General features: G+C 34.5%; 2 protein-coding genes across 3 annotated transcripts; both read right to left on the minus strand.

The window, feature by feature from the left end:
- Positions 1–638: 638 nt before the first annotated feature.
- LOC146959178 (Tetratricopeptide repeat (TPR)-like superfamily protein) lies at positions 639–5,093 on the minus strand. 2 transcript variants are annotated; one of them, XR_015024832.1, is made up of 2 exons: positions 1,752–5,092; positions 639–1,191 (listed from the first exon to the last, which is right to left on the minus strand). XR_015024832.1 is itself a non-coding variant. In XM_085740700.1 (1 exon), exon 1 carries the CDS (start codon positions 4,971–4,973, stop codon positions 2,958–2,960), a length of 2,016 nt encoding a protein of 671 aa, XP_085596826.1. In that variant the 5' UTR covers positions 4,974–5,093; the 3' UTR covers positions 2,824–2,957. The 2 variants fall into 2 exon arrangements, 1 of the variants encoding a protein (XP_085596826.1); XM_085740700.1 differs by lacking the exon at positions 639–1,191 and having other exon boundaries at positions 2,824–5,093.
- Positions 5,094–7,102: 2,009 nt separating this feature from the next.
- On the minus strand, positions 7,103–10,816 carry HPR (hydroxypyruvate reductase). Its single transcript, XM_085740721.1, has 13 exons — positions 10,646–10,816; positions 10,453–10,536; positions 9,844–9,984; positions 9,428–9,549; positions 9,195–9,276; positions 8,619–8,691; positions 8,447–8,538; positions 8,277–8,351; positions 8,072–8,179; positions 7,907–7,984; positions 7,640–7,684; positions 7,422–7,536; positions 7,103–7,320 (listed from the first exon to the last, which is right to left on the minus strand). Exons 1-13 carry the CDS (start codon positions 10,766–10,768, stop codon positions 7,298–7,300), a joined length of 1,161 nt encoding a protein of 386 aa, XP_085596847.1. The 5' UTR covers positions 10,769–10,816; the 3' UTR covers positions 7,103–7,297.
- Between the last annotated feature and the right edge of the window lie 2,546 nt (positions 10,817–13,362).

The raw sequence follows: 13,362 nt of genomic DNA on the forward strand, positions 1-13,362 counted from the left end.
TAAGATGAAGTTTCTCTTGATAAAAAATTAGGTTTGGCTTTAAATTTTCTTATAAGACATAAGTACATGACACAAAATCCTCTTCATATAAAAGGTGCCAATAGTTAACCATTTTTTTTTTACGAGATGCCAATAATTTTTTATGATGTAGATTGTATTATAGTCGTACGTGTGGTCAATTGGTCATCTAAACGTGTGTTTGGAAACAAGTTTGGAAGCCCAATACCACTTCCCAATGCACTTTCACCGTAAAAAGGCAGAAGCTAGAAAACATAACTTCTACCCAAACATGATTTTCTACCGTGCTTTTACATTTTCCAACGCCATACGAAACACAAAATAAGTAGATTGCATGAAACCCTCTCAATCCATCCATTCTAAATCTCTGAAATGGATCATCTCGTTCAAGTGCAAGAGAAGGTATGAAAGAAAAATATATAGAGAATTTTCTTATAGAGATTGGAAATTGAAGAGATAGATAGAACGGAGAGCCATGGCCTTTAAACAAGGTACTATTTCATTTTTTTTCTTCCTTTTGTATATTTGTTTATTGCACGTGAAATAATGAGTCATTTATATGATGTGTTTTTTGTTATTGGCCCCTTTGTGTCTCTTGGTTATTCCTACTAACAAATCTCTGGCTTGACCACTTATTGCAATTGTACTTATATATGTGGATTATTTATCACAATGTCATAGACCTATATCAATTTATGAAGTTGAGTTGAGTACGAATCTCAATTACACTAACCATTAGCAAACATTAACTTTAGGGCATGTTGCAAGCAACTGCCAACAATTCTGTTATTCGTATTAGAGTGACACAAATTTTATTCATAATAAAAAAAAAAAAGTGACACGGCTTTTCAACCCCAATTCCAACCATGACTGCTTGATTGTCTCTCTTGATGAATTGTTGTTCGATCCTCCTGTTTGGTTTGTCTGCCATTTGATTTTACTTGGTAGCATGTACAAATATTTTATACATCGGAACTCAGTGAAAGTGTTGCTATGGCCTCCTTCGTAAAATTGTTTTCTTTTCAGTGAAGAACAAATCTTGTTTAACAATTTAGAGAAAACTAGTGAAGCAGTTTACAAGCTGGGTTATTAGATGAGCATGGTAGCATACAACCTTGGAGAACACATACTGAACTCAGACCTTCCAAGTATATAGAGCTCAAACATGACTGACTGCAGAGATAAAATTCAAATTATGGAAATCAGCTTTTGATATAGGAAACACAACGACTGACTGCATAGTTTATGATTATTGCCTCAATCAAATCATAAACTCTGTTAATGAAGGGAGAAGGAAAAAACTTTTTCTAGTATGACTGCAGGGATAAAATCAATATGTTGGATGAAAATTTTTAGAATCAACAAAAATTCGCAAAAGTCTATTTATTCAAAGAAAAATCATTTAATAAAAAAATTATATAAAGAAAATTTCAATTTTATTTGACAACAATTTTTAAAATGGATTCATTAATGCATTTGTGTACATAAGGATTTCAAGAATGTCCAACTTATCAGACAATATATTTCACTCTTATCTGAACTGCTCGTCATTGTAGCAGTCTATGAATAACAAAGTATGATATCATTTTTGTACAACTATAGAAGTTACATAAAGGTAGTAGATTGGTTCAAAGGAGGTATGCCTGGATAGAGCACAAATATTGCTTACCAGAACATATTTTTGTAATAAAAATGATATAAATATCTGATGAGAGAAAGCAAATGACACTAACCTTCCCGGTTGCATTCAACTCATACATACTTGGTAATTTCCCATCACTTACACCATGCCTGTGTGTTAACACTTCATTGTCAATATACCAGTGACTAACACCGTCGTTTCAGAAAGCCATGCTCTCCTTGGTAGAAAGATTAGATCCATGTGAATTAATTAAGGCATTGATCTTAATGGAATATGCCTCCAATACGTGGATAAATCACACTATTTAGCAACCCCAGTTATAGGGAATAACCATTTGGATGTTGTATAAAATGACATCAGCCTCAGGTAGGCATAAAAGTTTCAATTATGCATTCTTGCAATTTATACCCTGTTTGTGCAACACATATTGAACTTGGAGCTGAGCCTAATGTAGCAGACAAATATCAAAGATTACAACCCGATAGATGGCTTTACTCAACTCCTTTCTCAACTTGGCGCAAAGTTTGTAAGGAACCAATTCAACAATAACATTCAACATTCTTAAACTATGAACATGGGATTTCATCCAACTCAAATATTCAACATATCTTACAAACTGAAATTCCATTGATATTTCACACTGCAGTATCAGCTCGGATACATGCCATCTTCAAAGCGTTAATATGTAATTTTCGGATATCTGGGAACAGAACACGCTTGTCATCAAAATGAATTCATTATGAGTTCCATAGATACCAGTCAATGACAAGGAACATACAATCGTCATATCTTGTTCAGTGATTCCATAAACCAACTAGAAGTAGCAACAAAATCCAACTACTCATAAAGAGAATGTGAGAGTAAGTGGTTGTGGAAGGACTAAGTGGCGCACAATGACTTGACAACCTTAGTAAAGGTACAATCATGAAAAAACTTGGGAAACTGTTTTGGTGAAACTGCAAACATGGCATTAGCAATTGAGAAACTTGTAAGATAATGAATGTGTGAGAAAAACACCGGTAGTCAGTATTGGCAATTGGCTAGTACCAAAGTGCATTCAGAGAAATTGGATCCCAGTTCACCAACTTGGAACTCCATGCTGTCAAATATAATTAAAGTTACGTGTTTCCTACAAGACCACCATTTATCTCCATCATAATTAACACAATGGCAGCCAACAAGTAATAGGCACTTCTCCCTCTATGAAGGAAATGCCTCAACTCATTTTTGATAGAATTTTCATGTTTGTGGCTAATGTTGTTAACTTGACATCACACTCTATAAGAACATGTCCAGTTCACATATTGCTAACCTCAACTAAGCTGTTAGCAGGTGTTTTTCGTAGTCCCACTTCATTTACCATATTCCTGACTCTCTCTGCATCTCTCCACCTTCCTACAGCAGCATAAAGTTTTGCTAACAGAACATAATTTCCCGTGTTTTCTGGTTCAAGCTCAAAACTCCACCTAGCAGCTATCTCTCCCAGTTCAACATTTTCATATATCACACAGGCGCCAAGCAGTGCACCCCATACGGCATGGTTGTGTGTAATAGGCATGGTTCTAATAAGATTGTAAGCATCATTCAGTCGACCAGCACGGCCAAGAAGATCCACTATGCATGTATAATGATCAACACTAGGAATAACTTGGTATTTTTTAAGCATAAGATTGAACAGAGACAAACCCTCATCAACCAAACCTGCATGGCTGCAAGCATGCAGAACAGAGGTGAAAGTCACTTCATTTGGTTTTTCTCCAGATTGGACCATCTGATTGAAAAGTGAGACAGCCCTTTTACCGTATCCATGCTTTCCATAACCATCAATTATTGCAGTCCAAATAATAATATCCTTGTCTTTGAGAGGAATCGTATCAAAAATCTGGTGAGCATATCCTAAACTTCCACACTTTGAGTATATATCAACTAGCATACTAGCTACTTCAAGTTTGCAAAGAAATCCCAATTTTACAAGGTAACAATGCATGTTCATTGCTTGTTTGAGGTCAGCAAGAATAGCATATGCAGGAAGAAGACTATTAAAGGTTGGACTGTCGGGTCGTACGTTTTCTGCTAACATTTTTTTGAAAAGTTGTACTGCATTTCTAGCAAGCCTATTATGTACGAACCCAGATAGGACTGCGTTCCATGGGGCCGTTCTCTTCTTCGAGGTTTTCATAAACACTTTATAACTGAGGTTGCCATCATTGCATTTGGCATACATATCAATTAAGGCAGTTTCCACAACTACCTCAGACTCAATGTTTTGCCTTATTGCCCATGCATGTAGGCACTTACCGTGTTTCAAAGAAACCAAATCACCACAGGCCGATAGCAGAGAAGCTACACTAACCAAATTCGGTTTCACTCCTTCCAACTGCATTGTTCGACACAACATCAGAGCACTTCTTGCATCACCATTCACAACATATCCATTAATCAAAGTTGTCCAAGTCACCACATCCTTCTCTTCCATCCCATTCAACAACAAACGTGCTTCCTCCATCTCACCACACTTAACATACATATCCAACAATGCATTCCTAACAACCACATTACCCCAAAACCCTTTCTCAAGAGCCAACACACGAACCTCTCTCCCAAGCACCACATTCTTTAAAACCCCACAAGCCTGCAAAACCGAAACCACAGTCGCACAATCAACTCCCACACCCTCATCCATCATTCTACCATAAACCCTCAACGCCTCCTCCGCACAGTTATTCCGAAACAACCCATTAATCAAAGTATTCCACGACACAACTGTCCGTTCCTGCATCAACTCAAAAACCAACCGCGCCGCTTCTTTCTCCCCAACATTCATATACATTGCCAACAAAGAATTCTGCACAAAACTGTCCAAATCAAACCCACACTTAACAGTCTGCCCATGAACTCCAACACCCGTATCAACAAACAACAACTCACTACAAGCCTTAATAACGATCGGGTACGTAAAGTGATCCGGCATAGCCCGACCCGAATGAAACATTTCAACAAACATGTTAAGTGCATCATTGGGACGGCCCATTTGAACATACATCCTAATCATGGTGTTCCATGAGAATAAATTTCGTTTGGGCAATTTATCGAACAGTTGGTAGGCGTAGGAAGCATGGTGGCATTGTGCATAGGTTGTGGCGAGCTTGGAGTGGAGTTGGGACGATGAGAGTAAGCCATAGGTGATAATTAAAGCATGAAGTTTTTTGGTTTCTGTAAGGGAATTTGAAGCTGAATATTTTCGCAAGAGGGATTCAAAATGTGACGCTGCAATGGTTAAAAATTTATTCCCTTTGTTCATTGTTACATTCATTCATCAGTTTCAGTCAAAAACAAAGTCCGCAATCTATATATACTCTTCGGCGTTCCCTACCCGTATTTCTCTTTTTCCCATAGAACCCGTCCAATAATCCCACCCATACTTTTTTTTAGGGTATCCTAAATCCTAATCACACCCAATTTAACACAATAATAGTTAAAATTAATTGTGCTGTATCAAAAAATATATTTAATTTAAGGTTAATTATAATTTTCTTTTTGCATTAATCATCCGGTTCTAAGGGGAAATGAACCTTGGTAATCCGGAGTTTAGTTGTGAGATAAAAATAATCTAGCTAAAATTTGTTTTACCTAAAAATCAAACTCAGACTCTCTTAAATAATTTGTCTTTGATGAAACTCATTATTAACTACTTAAGCTCAGTTATTTGGTTAGGTTAATTATAAATTTATTCCGTCCTACAATTTGTTAAAATTTAATCTCTACAAAAATCTAAACAACCTTGGTCCATGTTTTTACTTTATAAGCAGTAAATGCATAGACTAAAAGTACTACTTGTTGATTACTAAAAAAAAAAGTAGGTCAAATGCATCTAAATGTCCTTTAAGTTTTTCGTTTTTTTCAAAGTGATCCTTTAAGTTTCAAAAGTCCCAAACAAGTCCTTTAAGTTTCAAAAGTCCCAAACAAGTCCTTTTAGTTTTTGAATCGTTTCAAACAAGTTATTTTAGAGGATGATGGTGATGATTCAGATGATAGCAACAAAGATCATTATCCACCATTTGCCAAACCTAAAAAGATGACTAATTTTAAGTGGGTGTTAGGAGCAAGATTTGGTACCAAAGATGAGTTCAAGGAAGCAATTACCAACTATGCTATCTACAATAGGACTTGTTTGAAACGATTCAAAAACTAAAAGAACTTGTTTGGGACTTTTGAAACTTAAAGGACCACTTTGGGAAAAACGAAAAACTTAAAGGACCTTTAGATGCATTTGACCAAAAAAGTACTACTTGTTGTTTTTGTAAAAATTAATAAAATTTTGATAGTGACCAAATTCAAATAATCAAATTTTTTCGAGAAACGAATAAATATTTAACCTTATTAATAAAAAAAAAACATGTTTAACCTTTTAGTTTTTATAAAATGCAAATGTAAAGTTTGTAAACATACTTCCTTTGTCCTAAAATATAAGCAAAAATATATCAACATAAATTGATATATTTGATACAAATTTTGAACCAAATATATTAACTTTTGTTAACCAATTTTTTGGGTTATATTTTCAGATTGATGGAGTATTTTACATATAAATCCAATCATATTCAATTACTATGTGTCATTTTACTATGGCAGTTCCTTTATTGTCTTCTCTAATATCTATATATAGTGTAATCCATTAGGGTTGACATTGACATAGATATCAAAATGGTTGACATTTGTAATTCAAAGGACCGAGAATATCTAATCTTTGTAAGTTAAGGGATCGATAAACGTTCAATGTCTGCAACTTAATAGAAAAAAAAAAAAACTTAAAAAACCCGTGAAATTAAAAATAACTTAAAAGATAAAAAAATTTAATTTAGCCTAAAATACATCGGTGATAAGGAAAAGGTGCGTAATGCTGGGAGAGAGATCATGGTTTGTGAAGCTAGCTGATATCCAAAACACAACTACTTAGGATTCTCAATGGATCAGTGAAATTTATGTTTACAAAGAACAATTAAACAAAGTAACTAATATGATCTGCTCTTAGAATAAAAGATTGCACACCCCTCCTCCCTTATAAGTGAGGATGGATGCACATTCTTCCTCATCAAGGCAATGAGGCTCACCTACTACATTCTACCATTAAATCGATGCTAATCTGAGCTATTAACATTATCACCCAACTCTCCCAATTGCTCAATAAACTACAACCTTTACATGTTCTTTCTTGACTCGCCTAAAATTCATTACATGCATCAAGTAAATGTGAAGTTTTTCCGTCATCAACACTGCACTTTGTCCTTTATTATTAACACTTTTCCTGATTTATGTACTTTTGAAGTTTATGAACTTGTTATTCTATTTCCTCAATAAGAACAATTTGTTTTTCTTTGTATAACTCATATAGTTGTCACTTGCATTCTTCTGATCTAATGGACTGAGTACTGACGATAAAAATACCAGAAGCAAAATTTCCTCATTTTATTTTAAAGTATTCCTGGTTCAATTGAAAATTATAAATATACTACAAGCACATAATAATGATACTAACGAGACAGTATTTATAGTTTTATATCCACACTGCCACCATCAGTATGCACACACAAGCTTTGAAGGCTCTTGTAGGATAAAAAGCACACCCGTACGCATACACTACAGCTTTGAAACTGGTAAACCTGCGATTAGAAATAAAATATACAAGTTCAATGTTAATACTTAAAAAAGTTTTATTTGCAACAATATTTGGCCCAAGTGAAAGGGTGAAAAATGTTATTACTCAGGGCTTTTGCATTAACAATGCTTGGGCATGCAGCTGGAGGTTGAGCATTTTCATCAAGAAATGGCTCCACCCTATTGGCATCAAACCATACTGGGTAGCCCTTGATCTTGCCCTGTATTATAAGGAGGCTCATCAGTTTTACAAAATAGGACATGTATAATTTACATTGATCAAACGTAGGAATGAATCCAAGATGGAGAGACATAGGGATATACCAGCACATTTAGAGCTGCTAGCGTTGCCATTCCCTCACGAGTCCACTGCAAACACATGCATGAAACAATTTGATTACTTTTGAAAGTGAGTCAGCTGTGAAAAGAATCTTTTTTTAGGTGGATATGCAAATGTTAGTGGTTAGTTTACTAGGGAGAAGGGGATTTGTAATCAGTAGAGATCGAACCCTGTACTTAATTTAATTCTAAGTCCCAACCCATACCACTGCGGGGACATGAAAAGACTCTTCTATAACTAAAATTGATTACCTTGGAAGCAGAAGCAATGTGTGGTACTACAACGGCATTCTTCAATTCTGCAAGTCCAGGTTTCATGTAGGGCTCATCCTAATAAAAAAAATCACATGATGTCTTGAAAAGGTGGTTATAAAGACAAATCCTGTTGTTATCCAAAAGCAGACAAGGTTCAATTACCTCAAACACATCAAGGCCTACGCGAAACATTGGATTTTCTTTTAAATGCTCCACAAGTGCAACTTCATCAATAACAGGTCCTCTACTGCAGTTTATAAGAATTGCTTCCTGCGATAAGAATATATCATTAGTAACAGAGAGAATTTGCACCACGTGATGCCATAAGTAATTTAAATATATAAAAAAAAGTCCCTTGAACTCTAACCTTCTTCATCTTGGCGAGTCTTTCCTTGTTGACGAGGTGGTAAGTGGTTTTATCCAAGATAGGATGAAGACTAATCTACAAAAGCACTCATCATAAACTAAATTATTAGGAATGATCAAATGGGATATGTTTACAGCTGCAAAGTTTAACTCGAGGTGTCAGATTCTTACTATATCTGCCTCTTGGAGAACCTCGTCCATGGATGCTGCCCTTTTCCAAGTTACTGGTGTTTCACCATTTGCCTTTAAGAAAGCACCATATGCTGCAATAAGGAAAAATAATAATTAGTCAGTTTTCTTTGAAGTCAACAAATATCCATTTAAACAAATCATAGGGACATGCCTGTGACAAACTTTTCTAGTCTTGTAGATTGGTAGAGATCGAAGTATATCAGGTTCATCTTGAACCCTTCAACCTGATACAGCAGAAAAGAATCACATCATAGTCAACTTAGCGTCATTAACATCTGCAAACTAAAGAATGCACATTCTTGCAAAATTCTAAGTTAACAGATTTTTGGAAGGCTTGTCCAGTAACTTGGCCAAATTTGAATATCGTGACAATATGAACAAAATCAAATATCATAAGTTACCACTAGCTTCTCTTTTTTTTTTATTGACAGAAGTTATAACTAGCTTAATGCATTACAGAATGAATGTTCTTTCAAAATTTGACACTACTGAAAGAAAGAGTCAAATAAAGATTATATGTATTTGAACTTGTCCTAGATATTATGTGACCTAGAGAACTTTCAAGTAGGATGCTGACCGTTTTAATTTTATGCCAAGTCAGTATTCAAAAACCAAGTAATTTTTATTAGCAACTATTTTAGCATGTAACAAAATAAACTCAATCAAGTGAACCTGAAATGGGATGGATAGACATTCAATGCAAAACTGAAATGTATGGGAAAATTACCATCATTCTTGCATAAGCTGATCCAATACGGCCAGCTCCGATAACACCAACTGTTTGTCCCTTGAGCAAGTTTCCAACAAATCTGCCAGATAAACAAAATCAAAACTGTTATTCCAGCCTTCAGAAGAGTGTATAGCACACTCAGAATTCAAAATTTGAAGACTAACGAAGAAGAACTTGCACAATATTTAACAAAAATCTTAAGTAAAACAAGAAAGGTTTATTTTTCATACAGATGAGGTAGCCAGCCATCATATAATCCTGCCCTCATGAACTCATCTGCCTCAACTATCCTTCTAGCAGCTGCCAAAGTCAGTGAAGCTGCAAGCTCTGCCGTAGTCTCTGTGAGAACTCCCTACCAAACACAATGAATGATATGAAACCAAGGTTATAACAAATAACTTCCTCATCAAGACTAATCACTATTTCTCATAAACACTCACAAACACCATAATTACAACCGATTCAGCATCACATATACATGCATGTACCCGAAGGTTTAGCAGTACAAGTCTAAAGAAATCCCTCATCCAAGCATACATGATAACTTTGAAACTTACGAAAAAAGACTAACTAACCACATACATTTAAAATGTAAATATAACAGTGTTAGTGTCAAAATGATACAGGAATGAAAGAGAAAGCTTACAGGAGTATTTCCAACAGCAACACCATATTTGTTTGCAGCATTGACATCAACATTATTATAACCAACAGCCATATTACTGAAAGCTTTGCCTCCTGCTTTGCTCAAAGCAGAGAACAACTCTTCTCCCCAGTCTTCAGTCAGCTGCAAAAGTAAATAAATTTAAGTAAATTACACTTCCCTCTCCCGAGAGTTGCTTTTATGTTAAAACTTACACTGCTCTATCCTCTTATGTTAAAATTTAAACTCCTCTCCTTGATAAACACTTTAGTACATTTGAATATATTCAAACTTTTTCCCCCTCTATTCTTGATTCACAATATCATTAACATACAATTTAAATCGTGTTATAAACTATGAAGCAATACAAGACAAAATAAATATTTGAACAAAATTACTAAAACCAATAAAAAAATAGTTATTTAGAATTGAATTTTATGTTCTTAAATCATAAACTAACTAACCCCAGAAGTAAAAAAAACCACATACAACCAAAAAAACCTATAATTTAAAAATAAAAATAATAACATGAATTTCGATTCGATCATTTATGAATTTGATGATGAACATAAACATGAAAATCTTGTATGTAATTGACGCTATGATGATTACCTGTCCAATAACTCCATCACACTTATCACCAATCAAAGCAATGATATCTTCAACTGACAGAATTGTTTTCTTCTCCGTACATATCTGAATTCAATAAAAACACATTCAATGCTTAGAAACCATTGATTGACTCAACAAAGAATGAAGCAAAAGAAAAACGAAAAAAAAAAAAAAAACAGAGAGAGTTGATTACTTCAAGACGACAATCTTGTTGAATGAGAAGATTGATCCAACGAGTTCCAGGCATTGATTTTGTGCTAACGACTCTGTATTTTCCATTTGGGTTCCATACTTGAATTGAAACTGGTTTAGCCATTGAATCAGTGAGTCAGGGTGGTGATGAACGAACTTTTCGTAACGGCTTGCTCTGTTGCTTATAGTAGTAGTGATAATATAACAGAATGATTGAGTGATTCGGTGTGAAACAGTGGATAATATTAATATGTTTCTGACCAATGAAATGGATGAATTTAGAAGACTTTGACTTTTTGGTTGCTTGATCATGGAATGATGATGTGTAGAGGATTTTGGATCCTTTTATTTGAAGTTAATGTGAGGAGGACATGAGGTGCTGAGATAGATAGGGGGGAAGAGATGAGTTGATGTAACGTTTAGGCCTCTCGTTGCAAATGGAAGGATAACATCCATTTTATCCTATTTCTCCCAACACAATAAATTCGATTTATAGTTAAAATTACAATAAAATTTATGCATTTTTTCTATAAAGTAAAAAATTAAAATAAAAAGAAAAATAATAATAAAATTCACATATATTTTTTTTTTTGTCAAGTAACTTAGTGGCTAGAGCTCACACAATTTAATTGTGGAGAAGTGGGTGTCTAGGGTTCAAACACCGACCCCTGAATATAAAATGCAATATCCCTACCAGCTAACTTCACATATAATTTATCAACCAACTAAGTCAAATAAAAAAAAAGTTCTATCATCTTTGGTGCATCTAAATTTAATTTATGACTAACTATGTCATTCATAATTCCAAAATCTATTTATATTTGAAGAAATTGTTTTAAAAGTTGTAGCTCAATCGAAACATGTATCCAGTGCTCGTGCCGCAAGGCAGGGACACCAACACTAATTTTGACATGTTTATATTTGAAGAAATTGTTAAAAGTTGTAGCTCAATCGAAATATCTATCTAGTGCCCATGCAGGAACACCTACACTAGTTTTGGCATAAATTCAATTATCAAATATAACGTTTTGTCAAAAAAAAAATATAACGTTTTCAATATCCTCTTAGAAAAAGAAAAACTATTGAAATGCCAATTATGTCAAGAGATTAATTGCAATGAATTGATTTAACCGTCTAAAAAAATGCAAAATTACTATGTGGATTTTCAAGCTTCAGATATATAATTTTTTTTTGAAAAATGCTAGAGACAGTTGCTCATACACTCTCTCTTAAATACTCTCCCTATGATTGGTGCCACATTCCCTTCTATTTTAATTACTAACCTACTAACCGGCTCAACAGGTGAAAGTACAATTTTCCCTCAAAAAAGAAAGGTGAAAGTACAATTTTTTTTTTACAAAACATTTTTTTTATTCTGTACTTTTTGGCACTTCAGCGTTGTGGTGTGAAAACAACCACCGCGGTTCCAACGACAATCGTGTTGAACCACACATCGGTGAAGACAAGTGAGACGAAGGTGAGGGAGGAGAGTCCGGCGAGGAAGAAGCGGTTGTTGATGGAGCAGCGGAGGACGAAGACGACGGAGCTGCCATGGAAGAAGAAGAAAACCACGCGTCAAAGACGGCGAGGAAGACTGTGAGGGGGAGAATACAAGACGACCATGTGATTAACGAAATGACCTGCACGGCCAAATTCTTTCGTTTTGTGCGGTAGAGTCTGATTGACCACCGTTGTAGGTCCCATCATCCTACCACGGCAGCCCAAAAAAATTGTTGCGATGCAAAGTTTGAATGTTATAATATTTTTCAAAAGAAAATTTATGGAAGCTATAAGTGTATTTTGACATACTTCAAAAAAAAAAAAGTGTATTTTGACAGTCTTTTTTCGTTAATAATTTAAAAATTGATAATAATTGAAGATGAAAAATATGATTTGATGTACATGGCCGTGGTGTGAAGCAAATGAAATTGAAAGAGTAAATAGTCAATTACCGCTTTGAAATTGTAAGTTTCGTCAATTACCCCCCTGAAATTAACAAAATTTCAATTACCCCCGAAATTGCACAACGTTAATCAATTTACCCCCTCCGTCAAATTTTTCTGTTAGTCAAGATGATGTTTTGCAAATACCCCCCCTGAAGTTTTGCACTTATGTTCAAAATGCCCCCTGAACTTGAAAATTTATATATTTTTTTCTTATCCTTAAAAGTGATTGCATTATCACTGAATTGTGGAGCATATTAGCTAAATTTTGACGGTATACAACCATATATTTGGCAGTATGGTAGAACAAAACTTAGCTAATATGGACTAATTATCAAAAAAATGTAGTTTAAGCCAATCCTTTTAAGCACATAATAAAAACACACCACTCACTAAAATTACTCTATCTAAACAGACATTGAGGTTTCTCTCTGTTTGCGACATTAAGGAATTCTAGCAATAGGAAAGTGAATCTATGAAAATTTGACTAGTTAAGGAATTCATAATCGAGGCTCCAACTTCTAACAACCTTAAGACAATACTAACTACCTGCAAATATGATTAGAAAATGGTAGCTAGGAATATATAGAATCCGGAAAATGGTAGCATATATTACACCATCCTTTTGAAACTTATTGTAGGTTTTACCAAATACTGTGTTCTACCATACTGTCAATATATGGTTGTATATCGTCAAAAACTTAGCTAATATGCTTCACAATTCAGTGATAATGCAAGCACTTTTAAGGATAAGGAAAAAAATATAAATTTTCAA

The sequence above is a fragment of the Medicago sativa genome, chromosome 1, assembly GCF_051527215.1.
Source record: "Medicago sativa cultivar Bolivia chromosome 1, Bolivia_mono, whole genome shotgun sequence".
NCBI classification, from domain to species: domain Eukaryota; kingdom Viridiplantae; phylum Streptophyta; class Magnoliopsida; order Fabales; family Fabaceae; genus Medicago; species Medicago sativa.